The 16237-nt window shown below is 43.3% G+C and overlaps 1 protein-coding gene across 4 annotated transcripts in view; it reads left to right on the top strand.

Annotated features, from left to right (window-relative positions):
* RAPGEF4 (Rap guanine nucleotide exchange factor 4) overlaps positions 1-16237 on the top strand; it is a 451555-nt gene that overhangs the window by 222027 nt on the left and 213291 nt on the right. For all 4 annotated transcript variants that reach the window (XM_089690492.1, XM_089690491.1, XM_089690490.1 and 1 more), the window contains one exon: positions 2475-2536. In XM_089690492.1, the coding sequence (XP_089546618.1) occupies positions 2475-2536 (62 nt within the window). The remainder of the gene's footprint in view (positions 1-2474; positions 2537-16237) is intronic.

Raw genomic sequence — 16237 nt, 5'->3', positions numbered from 1 at the left:
GGTGTGCATGGACCTGAAATGTGTAGTGCAGACTATAGAATCCCCTCTTCATTGGACAGAAAGCAGATTAGAATTTTAATATTTGAGGCATTTTTTGTATGTCATGTTATGTAATTAAATAATTTATAAACAAGCTAAATATCTTTTTAAACTGTAGAATTTTTTAAATAATATAAAGTATATATTTTGTAATGTTTAAGTATTTTTTTTATAATTTATAAAATCACCATAATTCCTAATATAGGTCTAGGGGACATCCATAGGGTCTGGCCATGTGGATCAATTTGCCAATATGTACTACTCTGTCTGTAGTGCCAATGGAAGAAAAGAATGCAACGAAAAATTCAAAGTGACATTTCTGGGGAACTATTCCTTTAAATATGACAATCTTTTAACACCCTTAATCACATATATACAAATAAACTGCTTACTGCAACCTCCAACACTGGAGTGTTGAAAGCTTTTTGTATGCACTGCCCCCTCCCCTCCTGATATTTTCTATGAAACATATGCTCCTGTTATAGTATCTTTTCATGGAGGCAGGGCATTGAAAACACTTGTCAGCACCTGTGAACATTGTAAGTATTACTTTAGAGTAAAATGGAAGGAAAACTGTGGGAGAATGCCAAGTACCCCTAAAATAAATCTGTTATGAAAGAATGGGGGCTGCCAATGCTGCTCTAATTGTAACAGTGCTAAGTGACTAGCTGGTATACTGACCCATTGGCTTCAATACTGTTTGGTTCAATAACATATAACAAGTATACAGATCAGAAAAGTCGCTGGGTGAGCCCCATCAATTATGAAATGAACTGTGTTTTATGACCTCCTATCAAGCACATGGCACTATAAAGCAGTGGTCTACAAACTGCGGCCCGGGGGCAAGATGTGGCCATTTGCTTGCATTTATTTGGCCCTTGAGGCAATATTCTCCCAACTGTCAGCAACAGTGGGGCATAGTTCCTGCTACTGACACCAACCGTTCTCTCACTGACACCATGGATGGGCACAATTGCTTCCACTGACAAGGCATTATTCCTCCCTTTGATACCAACAATGGGACACTATTCCTACCACTGACACCAGTGATGGGGAACTATTCCTCTCACTGACACCAATGATGGGGCATTATTACTCCCACTGACATCAATGATGGGGCACTATTACTCCCACTGACACCAATGATGTGGCACTATTCCTCCCACTGACACTAATGATGGGGTACTATTCCTCCCACTGACACCAATGATGGAGCACTATTCCTCCCATCTTGATAATTGGTATTATATTTGGTAACATGTTGATTTTTTTGTTGGGCGAACAAAAACATGGAGGGCCATGTTTCCTTTAGGCCCACCAGTGTCTTAAAACAAGGCCTTTAGTTTAGTAAATGATTCCCAACATTGTCGGATTATGAACCACACTAAGTATATGTATTGGTCAACCACACTATGAAACTATTAAAGTACAGCTAAAGGCAAACCTTTTTTTTAGTATTGGATAGCATGGAGAGGGATTAGAACAAATGGCAGTTGCATTGCTACCTGTGAGATTCACCTTCACTATTTGTCCTGTTTACTATTATCATTGAAAATGAAAGTAAAAAATACCTCACATTTTGGGTTGTCCTCAGAAAACAAATCTTTCAAATGGGACGCTACTTTTTTTTTGGGGGGGGGGGGGAATTGGGGGTTCCGAAGAGATTTCCTTAATTTGCAGGGATTTCCTTTCACTTTTTCATTTCCTCTTTGGCTATGGGACAGGAAGTGAAGGTAAATCTCCCAAATGGAAAGAGATGGCAAAAATAAATCTGACAGGGGTTATAACCCTCTACTCTATCCAAAATGAAAAAAAAAAAGTTTTGCCTATAGTTCCACGTTAATTTTTTTCTATGGATTTTTGATAAAAATGTTTATCACATGACGTATAATAGGCAAACGATAGGAAATATAACCACACAATCCTATTGAAATTGGCTGAATTAAGTGGCATTAATGAAGTCTATGAGCAACTTAATGTGAACTTGTACTGCAATTTATATTTAAAGTCCTGCATAGCATTAAACACTGAAATATGCGTGATATTACCTTTATTAGCCATTTAAATGTCTTCTGTGTCCCACTTTAATTAAGACTAGTCATACACACCTGGATTTTTCTTGTTTCTTGCTCATGAGCTAAATGAGAGAAATCACTTAAATTCCCCATTCATTCTAAACAGAGTGGATGAAGGAATCTGCAGTGGCAGCTATTGTATTCAGACAGCCACAGAACTTGTGTCTGACTGAATACCTGAACAGTGACTGCATCTGATAGGATGCAATCACTGTCCAGATGACAATTTTCTACTTGGTTTAGTTGACTTTTAAATCATCAAGCCATGTGGTGTCATCAGGTCCACATTTTTTGTCCAATTCTGCAGGAATCGGGAACTGTTTGTAATGTAATCTTTTTCACTGTTTAATCTCTTATTAGGATTATCTGACAAAGAAAACATGAACAGCTCCCTATGTTCAGGATCCAAGAACTGCAGCAAGGTAAAAACCTTAGAAAAATCACATCCTTCTGCAAATCTACAGCACAGAAATAGTATATAGGGTTTACTGTATGTTTGAAAAAAATCTTGATATATATGTGCAAAACAGACCCTGATTGTTTTTTTAATATAACCCGCTTTGAAAAACATGACTAGTGGCACACGAAGGGCTTCGTACTACCCACCTATAAAACATACTCTGGACTGTAGGCTATACTAACACAAACAATAACCTAAGTGGCAATTTAGCAACCATGACAATGTAATAAAAAATGCAGGAATATCTCAAAATATGTCTTGCAGGCAGCACAACATTGCATCCAATGTGATGTTAGTCTCTATCAGAGATATGTCTCCAGCATTATTAAAGGTAGTGATGTGCTGTGGAATAAAAGAAGAAATACTGGAGATATTATACTAAGCAATGGGAATCAGCAAAGATCGAAAATGTTCTTCATTATTAGTTCATTTACATCGGGAACAAGGTCATTTTACCACTCCTATATAGGACCAAATATACTCATACATGGACAAATCCAATAGGAACACAACACTCATATCTATACAGACTGCCAGACACATCATGCATGCTTTATAAGTTTAACCCCATCAAAGTCTTGCATCCTATTTTCCAAATGATCCAAGTACAGAGCTGAATTTACATAATTGAAACAAATTTTAGTGCCCAAAGTAACACCCTTCTGCTAGTGTTACCTCTTTTACATGGATCATTTCTTTGTTTTCCTGGTCCTAACCTGTCTCAAAATAATGTAAAAATGTATAAATAGGTTTATACAGTATGAGATGACTACTTCTCCTGATTTTGGGAAAAAAAACTCATGCCCAGTAACTACACAGGGAAAAAGCCGCCTATTTGCAGCTGTTGTCTCTGGGCACATGCCTACTTTACCTAATAGTAAACCCATTCATAACAAAGAACATTTTATGGATATCAGACAGCATTGTTGTTCTGCAGAGCCTATATCTGCCAGCTGGAGGTCGGTCAGTGAAAGGTGAAATCTGATTGGTTTATGTGGCCCCTGATAGTTTCATATATGCACTTAATAGTCCTTAATGGAATGCATACCAGTTTACTCTGCTATTCAGGTTTTTGGTCTAAAGTGGTAAGGTCTAAGTACTGGACTTATGGTGGTGACACGCATTTTGATATGATCATTCACAGTTATCCAGTGCAACTAAACTAAATTATTTTTTTTAAATGGTTGCAAAATGCAAAACTGCTGTGTTTTGCACTATTTGATAATTTATTCAATGATAGTTTGCTTCTTTGCAAACACTCGTATCTAAGTCTATCACAAATCCCTATGCGTATTACCAACTGTAGTTCAAAGTCTCTCTGTCATTCTGTGTATTCACCTGCCCCTCTGCTTCTGTGAGGTGCAGTTGTTATTCTATGTGTATTTGTATCCAAAACATTTTATGTATAGGGAAATATACAGGGCCGAAATGAGGAAAGGGGAGGTTAGCAGGGTTGGGGCATGTGCCCTGGGCACCATATTGAGAGAGGTGTTGACGTCCCCATGCTGCAGAAGGGGTGGTGGGGGTGGCATTTACTAGAACCACTAACATTCATCTGCTGCAAGTGGAGGAAAATACAGCCGATTGGTTCTTGTAAATACCACCCTATACTATATTATATTATACTATACTATACTATACTACTGGTCCTCTTCTGTAAATTCAGGCTTCTGTTGTCCTTTGGGAAGAGGTATGATTTCCTCCATTTTCATCTCTGTTGGCAGGTCAATCAGTGGGCTTGTCTCCATGGTAAATGGTGGGATCACTTCCCCAGCCTCCAGTTTCACCCAGTCTACGTTCTTAAAAAATGGGTGGCTTCTCAGTTCTTCAACACGCTTCTCTCTCAGGCTCGGGCAATTGCATAGAAGATGTAAAAATACTCAAAATAGGTTATCTGTGGTACAAAGGCAATAACTATGCAATTCTACATTTTTAATTGTAACAGAATATCCATTAATTTTGTTGGGTGCAAATGGGTGTTTACTTACTCTTTCCCCTATGAGGTCCTGGAGATCAGGGAACCACAGAATATGGTTGATGATTGAGTATGCAAGCATCGGATCAAATGGAATGTTGTCTGAGGTTTGTCTATTTCTGTGCACATGAACAGATAATCTTCAGTCGATGTTTTATAGATTATAACTCCCAGGGATAAATAGTCAACAGCAAATCCATATGGCTTACGCAATTAGATTTGTGGAAATATCAAAAAGATTAGAATGGTTATTACTGATTTGTTTTACTGACAAGAAAACAAGGAAAACCAAAATGATCCAATGCTTACTTTTAGCGCAGTGAATTTTGGAATGCCCATCGTGGAGGTCAGGGTCGAGGCTTTGCCCACACCCATTGCTGAGACACCAAAGTCAGCGAGTCTCACATGTCTGATGCTATCCAGCAGAATATTGTCTGCTTTGAGATCCTGGTGTACAATCCCCCAATCATGAAGGAACTTCAGGCTACATAACATCTCCGCAGTGATGAATCTGATGGAGAGATAGAAAAGATCGATGTTGAGTATTTTGTATGGAAATCTAAGCCATAAAATACCACAAAAATGAATCCTAATGCTACAATTATTAAGTATAGTCATGTATGCTAAATAATGTTCAAAGAAAATATTGTCAGTAATGCCAGAATTTAGCACAATACATAGAAGTGTTTATATTGACATTTGAAATTGATGATGTATTTGTAGCAAATACACTTTGCAAATTCCCACAATTTGTTTTCTGTGATAGTAAAGGTGTCCAAAAACAGTATGATTGAATGTGATTGTACAGTCTCTCTTAAAGTGTATGTATGGCCAAAACAGAAATAAATAAAAAAGCTTCCCTGCTCCATCCAAAACTACTGTGGTGGAGTCTTACGGTAAACGATACAGTCTGTTGGAGTTTCAATGTGAACGTCACACTCTGTTGGAGTCTCAATGTGAACGTCACACTCTGGTGGAGTTTCAATGTGAACGTCACACTCTGTTGGAGTCTCAATGTGAACGTCACACTCTGGTGGAGTCTCAATGTGAACGTCACACTCTGGTGGAGTCTCAAAGTGAACGTCACACTCTGGTGGAGTCTCAATGTGAACGTCACACTCTGGTGGAGTCTCAATGTGAACGTCACACTCTGGTGGAGTCTAAATGTGAATGTCACACTCTGGTGGAGTCTCAATGTGAACGTCACACTCTGGTGGAGTCTCAATGTGAACGTCACACTCTGGTGGAGTCTTAATGTGAACGTCATGCACTGGTGGAGTCTCTATGTGAATGTCATGCACTGGTGGAGTTTCAATATGAATGTCATATACTGGTGGAGTCTCAATGTGAATGTCAAACTCTGGTGGAATCTCAATGTCACATTCATTCTCGCTCACTGGGGCAGGCCTGCCATGTGAACTGTGTCTGTGGTAAAGACCGCGTACATCTGCAATAAGAAAAGACGAATCAGATTTAGCGCCTTCATTTACATTTCATATATTTTTCTTTATACACCATCAAATTATAGAGAGAATATTTCAGAATTCCAGTGCCATTGATAATAAATAATCCAACATGACAGGGACACAGGGAATATTATTGTTAGCGTTCATATAAAAATGCTGGTTGCTGGGCACTCATCCCAACCCACTGGCTGTGATATTTTCTACATGCCTCTGAGTCAACAAGCTGGCAACAACAGAGGTGTAGCTTCAAGCTTGTGGGCCCTGATGCAAAGGTTGACCTGGGGTCCCCTTCACTACCACCTGCCACTTCTATTGTGCGCCAAGATACTCCCACAGCGCCAAGATACATGGTTAAAGAATTATTTCAGATCTTCATTTTTATATTGAGAGGGTAATTCAAAACAATTGGAGAGGTATGTCAAAATGTGGACAGTTTCTCCAAAATCTTTTGAATACACTGGAGCAGGGGTAGGCAACCTTTGAGAGGTAGAGATCTACCTGAACAATATGAAAGAGATTGGAGGTCATCAGGGTTAGGCAACCTTTTTTTTTTAGCTAGCAAGGTCTAACTAAATAGTAGGGAAAACCTAATTAAAATATAATAAAACAAATGTCACTGTAAAAATATAAATTTACACTGTCAGTAGGGCAGTGGATGGTGTCAGAAGGGCAGTGGACAGTGTCAGTAGGATAGTGGACAGTGTCAGTGGTGGAAAATAAGGAGCAAAAGGAGCACCAGCCGTGCGCATTTTCTTTGTGATAGTTTTATTGTATTAATACTCCATAATACATCCCCTCTTCCTCAGAGCCAATCCCCCCTCAAAACGCGTCAGCCTTTTGGATTTGCATTTGGGGCTTGCCTAAGGTACCATACTGCTTTGAGTTCATTGTAGACTTTTTATGTGCCTTCATTAATGAGTCATTTGTGAATATATATTTATTTTACTAATACAATAAAACTATCACAAAGGTAATGCGCAAGGCTGGTGCACCCTCTTTGTATTCCAGTACTCTATCTGAGTTACCCCAGCCCTTAGGGGGTAGCAAGGCCCGTGCCAGCATCGAAACTGCCAAAGGACCTGTGATCCATTTTTATCCAGTATGCGGGTGGGGCAGAGGATGGGGACAGTAGTTTTTATTTTTGTTACTTTATTTTTTTACCATTTTATTTTGCTTTTTTTTACAAATTTTATTTTGTATTATTTTTTACAGTTTTTTGTGAGACCCATTGGGGGGCTTTGGTGAAATTTCTCACCAAAAGAAACAGCCAGACCCCTGAAGTCTCACTTTTGAGAAAGAGAAAGGAGATTGAGGACACAGCCCTCAATCTCTATCTCAGCTGCACAGAATGAATAACCAGAAATAGCTCTTCCCATTCCTTCACAAACTGAAGCATAGTAAACACAGTTTACTATGCTTCAGCTATGAATGGACACAAGAATGATTGGTAACATTCACTTACTGTGTTCATTCAGAAAAGGCAGAGGCCAATTACATAAAAAAGTGCAAGGCAATAAGAAATGGCAGTGCAGAGCTATACAGTATGTAGCAGCAGGGTGGTCAGTGAGCAACATGTAGTGATAGGGCAGTGAACAGTATGTAGTGGCAGGACAGTCAGTGAGCAGTATGTAGTGGCAGGACAGTCAGTATACTGTATGTAGTGGCAGGGCGGTCAGTGAACACTATGTTGGGGCAGGGTGGTCAGTGAGCAGTATGTAGGGGCAGGGCAATCAGTGAGAAGAATGTAGTGGCAGGGTGGTCAGTGAGCAGTATGTAGGTCAGGTAGTGAGTAAACAGTATGTAGTGTCAGTGAGCAGTATGTAGTGTCAGTGAGCAATATGTAGGGGCAGGGAAGTCAGTGAGCAGTATGTAATGGTAGGGTGATCATTGAGCAGTATGTAGGAGCAGGGCAGTCAGTGAACAGTATGTAGTGGCTTGGCGATCACTGAGCATTATGTAGTGGCTTGGTGGTCAGTGAGCAGTATGTTGTGGCATGGTGGTCAGTAAGCAGTATACAGTGGTAGGGTGGTCAGTGAGCTGTATGTAGGGGAAGGACAGTCAGTGAGCAGTATGTAGGGGCAGGGCAGTCAGTGAGCAATATGTAGGGGCAGGGCAGTCAGTGAGCAGTATGTAGTGGCTGGGTGATCACTGAGCATTATGTAGTGGCTTGGTGGTCAGTGAGCAGTATACAGTGGTAGGGTGGTCAGTGAGCAGTATGTAGGGGCAGGGCAGTCAGTGAGCAGTATGTAGGGGCAGGGCAGTCAGTGAGTAGTATGTAATGATAGGGAGGTAATTGAGCAGTATGTAGAAGCAGGGTAGTCAGTGAGCAGTTTGTTGTGGTAGGGTGGTCATTGAGCAGTATGTAGGAGCAGGGCAGTCAGTGAACAGTATTTAGTGGCTGGATGGTCATGGAGCAGTATTTAGTGACAGGGAAGTCAATGAGCAGTATGTAGTGGCAGGGTAGGCCATGAACAATGTATAAGACGTTAAGGTAGATTACGTATACTGAAAGGCATATTTTCAGACCTATCAAAATGAAAAAAAAAAGAACATTTTCTCTGTGACCCAAGGGGATTTAGGGAGAAGGGCCTGAGGACTCAAGTAGTTAAGTGAGAACTGCCCAGGACCCATGTGGCAATTTTAATGCATCACTGATAACCATAGCTGCCAGTTTTTCTAAGTGACTTGGACAGCTTCTGCTAGACCACAAGGATATACAGAACCAGCTGTGAACATTGACCTAGTTGAATGTCCAATAAGTAAGGGTCCAATTTACTTACAGAGTTAAAATTCCTTTCCAATCCAACACTGGCAATCCCATAACTTAGAATTCTCTAGTACAAGTCTTATTGCAGATCCCAATCACATCCATGTACAGTTGAACATCAGCCAACTTAGCTTATCTTGAACCAAATTTGTTAATCATTTACTTATTTGTAGGGAGCAAGGCCTTGTCATGACACTTTCAAAAATTCGTGACTGTGTGCAAAATCATGACAGTTGGCGACTATGACACAGGCATAGTGACATAACATCTAATGTGAGAGGGAGGCCACATGGCGCCCCCTGGAGCATAGGAGGGGTTGTGACTCCTTTTACTGCACCCATTTGCAACAAGTATCTTCAACACTGTGATAATGACTTTCATAGTTTAATGTGGGCTGGTGACAAAGGAAGTTGCAAGGATGCAACAGAAAGTAGCTGTGTCACCTGCCTGGTAGTGCATTGTGGCAGGGGTTGGTAAATCATTAGACCAGCTAAGAAGAGATGCAAAGATATTTTAAGTCCTCATGCACACTGGACGTTTTTACAGCAGCTGTTTTTGGCTTTTGATGTTTTATTCTACAGCCAGTAAACCCCCCAGCATGTTATCCTATGTGTTCATGCACGCATAGACTGTAATCAACGTTTTTTGGCAGGGGCGTTTTTTGGCTCAAAAAAAAACCAAGGACTAGTGGATTTCTAGAGGAGTTTTTTTTGGCTGTAAAAACACTCAGTAAATTGTGGCAAACCAGCATTTTTGGACATTGTTTTGACCACAAAAAATTTTTTTTTGGTTAAAAAAAAGCTAAAAACGCAAACACGAAAAAACGCGTCAAAACTCCGCTAAACACTAATGCAAAAATGCTAAAAATAAGCTGAAAAACTCACATTTTTAATGTGACTTTACACAGTTAACATTACCAGTGTTATTAAAATGCCCCATGTGCACTGAGCCTAAAAGAAAAACAGAGGTTTTATTAACTGGCAGTATTGGTCAGAAAGTTTCATTTATTAGCCCTGAGATAAGACAGCAGATGGGTTACCCGCTATGGGGGGGTCATACACCAGCCTGTCACTCATCTGATATGTTTGCTTTGGCAGGGGGAGAAAACATGAGACTAATGTAGTCGGAATATTTATGTATGGTTTTCCTATCATGTTTTATAGATGCGTTTCAGTGTGCTTTTTTTCTGCATCCAAAACTCACAGAAAGTAGGTTATATGATTGTAATATCATAGTTCACATCAGTGCTTGCAGTTCCAGTGTTTTACGGATGCAGAAAAAAAAGTAGAACAGGCTGCATTTTTCCTGCACAGAACTGTACTGGAATTTGGTAAAACGCATCAAAAACACAACGGAACGCATAAAAAAAGCATCAAAAATGCACTGGAACCTACCAAACATGCATCAAAATCACACATGCAGAAACGCATCTGGAGAGCAGGTAAGTATAACATGTTTATTATTTTCATTTTAAAAAAGGAAGCGTTAATGTTGCTTTAACATCTCCTCCCAGCGGTCCCTTCAGCAGGGGCGGAATGACCATTTGGAAACTCGGGCTCTGCCCGTGGGCCCGGGGTCAGTAGGGGGCCCTATGAGATGCCCCTGGTACCTTTTTCATAGGCTTTTTTGAGTTTGGGCATGGACACAGGGGGCCCCATGATCCCCTATTGCCCGGGGGCTCCATTAGTTGTCAGTCCGCCCCTGCCCTTGAGTGGTCTTTAGCACCCAAGTGGCAGCATGACTTTCGTATGTCATGACCACGGTGATTGGCTCTCACAGAGGTTACATGAATGGGAGCTTGTCTGGCTGGCTTATGATCAGAAGCCGTGGCCGAGGGCTGTCGGTGATAGCTTGGTCAGTGTGCTGGGAGGACACAGTGAGTGCACAAATCTCAAGCGACTGCGGTAAAGCCCACTTTTCTTGCTGCTTCATACTGTATATAGGCTTTACACGGTCAAGAGGGTCAGACTATGTCTTGATAGTGACAACAGGGGACTATGTGTCTACATGGCCTCCACCAGGGATGTATGTGATAGGTGATAACATACAGTTACTCAACTGCTAGCCGCCCAGACTGGGATTGATGGCTAAAAATGACATTTTGGGTGATGTAATCCTACAGACAAACAAACACATTATTTTAGATGTAGATTCAATGCAGAATGGTGAATATTGACTGTTATCACAGAAGTATTCCAGGAGGAAAAAAAAAATCGACCTTGCCTTGGATTGTTTTATTTGTCCGTGGTTATTTTTAATCCAAGGATGCTTTTGAGCACTTGAACAAAAACAAAGCAGACAAACCTTCAGAGACCGCGTGTCTGTCTGCGTACAGCTTGGTACAAGGCTGGATAGGGTTTGTGACCATCTGACCATGACCGCCGAGCGGAATAAAACTTCACCTGCAGCACACAGTGCTCCCGCTCAAATCTTTTTATTTGGACACCAAGAAACACACATAGTAATGACGTTTTACAGAAGGATTAAAAAACCACAGTGCAGCAGATACAGATCCTGATTGCTTTCTTATAAATCCAGTTGATTTAATGGCAGCAATTTATTAAAGGCATAGAGCAGGGGTCCTCAAACTACGGCCCACCGAGGACATTTATCCGGCCCGCCGGGTGTTTTGAAATATTTGGCATCCCCCTGCGTACTTTCACGGCGGCATCCCCTGCATACTTTCACTTTCATTCCACCAGCACCGCTCTGACTGGCTCTGCCTCTCCCTCCCTCAGCTCCCTCACCTGCCCCTCGGCCCCACCTCGGCTTCACCCCCAGTGATAGTACTAGGTGCTGGGGATGTAGATCCGGCCAGCGCGGTGAGTAAATGATAGAGGGGTGGTGTCTGTGATCTCTGGAGGGGCTGCCTGCAGTTCTCCCGCGCTGGGCAGTGACAGACAGCCGAGGAGAAGGACACTGATCAGACTGCATTGAATTGATGGACACTGGTGAGGCTGCATTAATGGACACTGATCAGACCGCATTGATGGGCATTGGTGAGGCTCCATTAATGGACACTGATCAGACCGCATTGATGGGCATTGGTGAGGCTCCATTAATGGACACTGATCAGACCGCATTGATGGGCATTGGTGAGGCTGCATTAATGGACACTGATCAGACTGCATTGATGGGCATTGGTGAGGCTGCATTAATGGACACTGATCAGACTGCATTGATGGGCACTGGTGAGGCTGCATTGTTGGGCACTGGTGAGGCTGCATTGATGGGCACTGATCAGACTACATTCATGGGCACTGGTGAGGCTGCATTGATGGGCACTGGTGAGGCTGCATTGATGGGCACTGATCAGACTGCATTGATGGGCACTGATCAGACTGCATTGATGGGCACTGATCAGACTGCATTGATTGGCACTGATCAGACTGCATTGATGGGCACTGGTGAGGCTGCATTGATGGGCACTGGTGAGGCTGCATTGATGGGCACTGGTGAGGCTGCATTGATGGGCACTGATCAGACTGCATTGATGGGCACTGGTGAGTCTGCATTGTTGGGCACTGGTGAGGCTGCATTGATGGGCACTGATCAGACTGCATTGATGGGCACTGGTGAGGCTGCATTGATGGGCACTGGTGAGGCTGCATTGATGGGCACTGATCAGACTGCATTGATGGGCACTGATCAGACTGCATTGATGGGCAATGGTGAGGCTGCATTGATGGGCACTGGTGAGGCTGCATTGATGGGCACTGATCAGACTGCATTGATGCGCAGTGCAGTCTGTATGTCTCTGTGTGGGCAAAGTTATTGCTGGTATATTGTTTTTGTAGCGCTGTATATATATATATATATATATATATATATATATATACAGCTGCCCTGCTGTATATTGAACACAGAACGTTGCTCACTTGACATGGGCACCATTAAGAAAATGACTTGCATTGTTCCTAATGAATGCAAACTGTTCTCTGATTGGATAAGGTAGAAATGTGGATGGTGATGTTACAATCTCCTCCTCATCCAAGTAGTAAAAATTTAAGTTGTTATCTGAATGGCGCCTGTGCTGAGCCAGTGACCCCCTGTGTTTACTATGCAACAGGGCAGCCACTTGGCATGAGACACAGAAGACAGCAAGAATCACTGTAGTAGCAGCAGACAGGAATTGATCAGGTATGCAGGGGTGTCAAACTGGCGGCCCTCCAGCAGTTGTGAAACTACAAGTCTTATCATGCCTCTGCCTTTGGAAGTCATGCTTGCAACCAGGGGCGGGCTGACAACTCATGGGGATCATGGGGCCCCTGTGTCCTTGCCCAAACTCAAAAAACCAGGGGCATCTCATGGGGCCCCCTACTGACCCCGGGCCCTCGGCAGTGCCCGAGTTTCCAAATGGTCAGTCAGCCCCTGCTTGCAACTGTCAATCTTGCAATGCCTCATGGGACTTGTAGTTTGGCAACAGCTGGAGGGCCACCAGTTTGACACCCGTGATTTGGCACATGCATATTTACATTGGAACAATGTAACCAGGTACAAAAACATACTGGGAATCCAGCTTTATGGAGAATGTTCACTTTACAAAGCTTAGTTTAAAAAGTGAAGCAGTGTTCACTGTGATCATTCAATCATGCAGATATCCTGGGGGTTTTTTTAATTTCCCTTGAACATGATTGAGTATTCAAATTTAAACACAGCTTCACCTTCAACATTCATTTTGCAGAATAAAAATTCTTTCTCCTAGCTAACTCACCATATGCAGTATAAACACTGATCAAATAGCATTCATGCAGTAAATTTAGCCAAACCTATGTAAAAAAACACAAACCTTACTAAGTTAAATATACTATGTTGGTTGGCAATATAAAGAAAATAACTAATGGTAATGAAATACTGCATGTGTTATGCTTAAAGTGTTACTAAACCCAGGACCCTGCATTCACTATATCTGGTCTCCCACAACATGGAAATACAATTATTTTAGTAAATATAAACTGCTAAATATCTTTTCTCATCAGCAGTATATAGCAGCCTTGTGATTTGTATCAGTGTCCAGCTAAGCACTGGTTAAAGTTTGTAGAAGTTTTCATTCTCATTTGACTGCCCAGTGAGGCTGCATAACCTCTGACCCTCTGTCTGGACAGTGCTAATTGACCCTGTCCTGATCACATGCACCCTTCCAAAGAAAACAAAAACTCTAGTCATACACACTAAATTGAGCATGTGCAGAGTGACTCATAGAGCTCTGTACTATCAGCAGATGGATTGGGGACAGTAGAAGAAGGGGACGATGAGAGAAGACAGGATCAAGCAGCCTTTTTACAAAATGCAGAGGATTAACCCCTTAGGTTACATAGTGAGTATAACAAGCATGCTTTACTGCATATACAGATTGATTTTACTGTTGTGGGTTTAGTAACACTTTAAGCCTGGCTTCGCATTTGTGCACTGCAATAATGAGAGGTAGCACAAGATCTGCAATGCATTGCGGTGACAACAATTTTGAATGGTACCCAAACTAACCATGTCAGTGCACTTCAACACATGTTCTTCTCAGCACACCACAATGCAAAGATGGGAACCATCTGTGCATTGGGCTGTAATGCACGGAAAGCAGTTGTCTGTTGTTTTTGTGTGCTTTATTGTGTGTTGGCAGTCCAAAGAGAAAAAAGCATCGGTCAGGGGTGGAGGTGTGCTTTGCTGGATTGAACCTCCATTCTTATCCTATAAGCAGGGCCTGGACAAGGGTTGGGCGGAAGGCACAATGGTTAGCTGTAGGGGTGGGGGCACCTTCCTTTTGTTAGAAGGTACAGGAGTACTGAGAGTGGCAGTGATTTTGACAGTGAGTGACTGCTGGGCATAGGATCCCCTAAGCTTGCACATCATCCCCTAAGTGTGCACTCGGTGTGCAACAAGCTCACCACCATCCACGACCTCTTTGTTTCCCGCTCCCTTAACCTCCTAGTGATCACGGAAACCTGGATCCAGGCCACTGATTCCACCTCCCCTGCAGCACTCTCCTATGGAGGTCTCACCTGGACCCACTCACCCAGACCCAACGGTCGTAAAGGTGGTGGGGTTGGTCTGCTCCTGTCACCACAGAGCACCTTCCGAGTCCTCCCAAACCCCCCCTCTCTATCCTTCTCCTCCTTCGAGGCCCACTGCATCCGACTATTCTCCCCAACCCCCCTGAAGTTTGCCGTAATCTACCGGCCTCCTTGACCCGTATCCCGCTTCCTTGATGACTTTTTCTCCTGCTTACCCTTCTTTCTCTCCTCCGAGCTACCCACCATCATCCTTGGGGATTTCAACATCCCTGTCAACATTGACAACCCAGCCACATCCCAACTCCTCCACTTAACCTCCTCCTTTGCACTTGCACAGTGCATACAATCCACCACCCACTCCAACGGAAATATCCTGGACCTTGTCTTCTCCAACCGCTGCGCTCCCCACAACCTCACAAACACCCCCTTCCCTCTCTCTGACTACAACCTTATTACCTTCTCTATCTCCTCTTCCTCTAACGCCTACCCCTCCAAATGTCATACTACCACCAGCTGTAACCTCCACAACCTGAACCCTGCCCCCCTCCACTCTGCAGCTGATCAACTCCATGACAGCATCCTCCCCCTGTCCTGCCCTGACCTGGCTATGACTGCCTATAACAATGTGCTGTCAACAGCCCTTGACTCACTAGCGCCTTTAACCACACAAAACATCAGACCCCGACCGCTCCAGCCCTGGCAGACTGATCACACCAAAACTCTCAAACGACACAGTCGTGCCCTGGAGCGACTATGGCGCAAAAACCAGATCCCAACAAGCGTTCACCCGCTATAAATCTGCCTTCCACACCTACACCTCCTCCCTCCACGCCGCCAAGCAAGCCTACTTCCTGACCCTCGTCAAGACCCTCTCCTCCAATTCTCGCTGACTCTTCTCCAACTTTAACTCTCTACTCTCTCCGCCCCCACCTCCACCCAGCACCTCACTCACCGCCCTTGAGATTGCCAATCACTTCAAAAACAAAATTGACACAATTCGTAAGGACATCGCCGCAGCTCACACTCCCTTCAAACCCGTCCCCTCTCACACAACTACCCCCTCATCACCCCTCTCCCTCAACACAATCCGCAGAGACTTCATCACTGCTCAAACTCCCTCCAACCCCGTCCCCTCTCAAACAGCTACCCCCTCATCATCCCTCTCCCACGGCCCCACCACTGCTCTGACCTCCAACCCACCCAACATTCCTCACACTGAAGCCTCTTCAACACTCCACACCTTTGACCTTACTACTATCGAGGAGGTCTCCAAGGTCTTCTCTGATGCCCGCCTCACCACCTGCCCCCTCGACCCTATCCCTTCACAACTCCTACAACCTCCCTCCCCCTCCATCCTACGCTCCCTCACCCACATCTTTAATCTCTCCCTCTCTTCCGGCGCATTCCCCTCCCCTCTGAAGCATGCACGCATCACCCCCATACTTAA

Source organism: Staurois parvus, unplaced genomic scaffold, assembly GCF_062004578.1.
Source record: "Staurois parvus isolate SC_StPar_1 unplaced genomic scaffold, SC_StPar_1.0 ptg000530l, whole genome shotgun sequence".
In the NCBI taxonomy this organism is placed as follows: Eukaryota; Metazoa; Chordata; class Amphibia; order Anura; family Ranidae; genus Staurois; species Staurois parvus.
The sequence above is the reverse complement of the archived record's forward strand: the minus strand, read 5'-3'. Positions and strand labels throughout refer to the sequence as shown.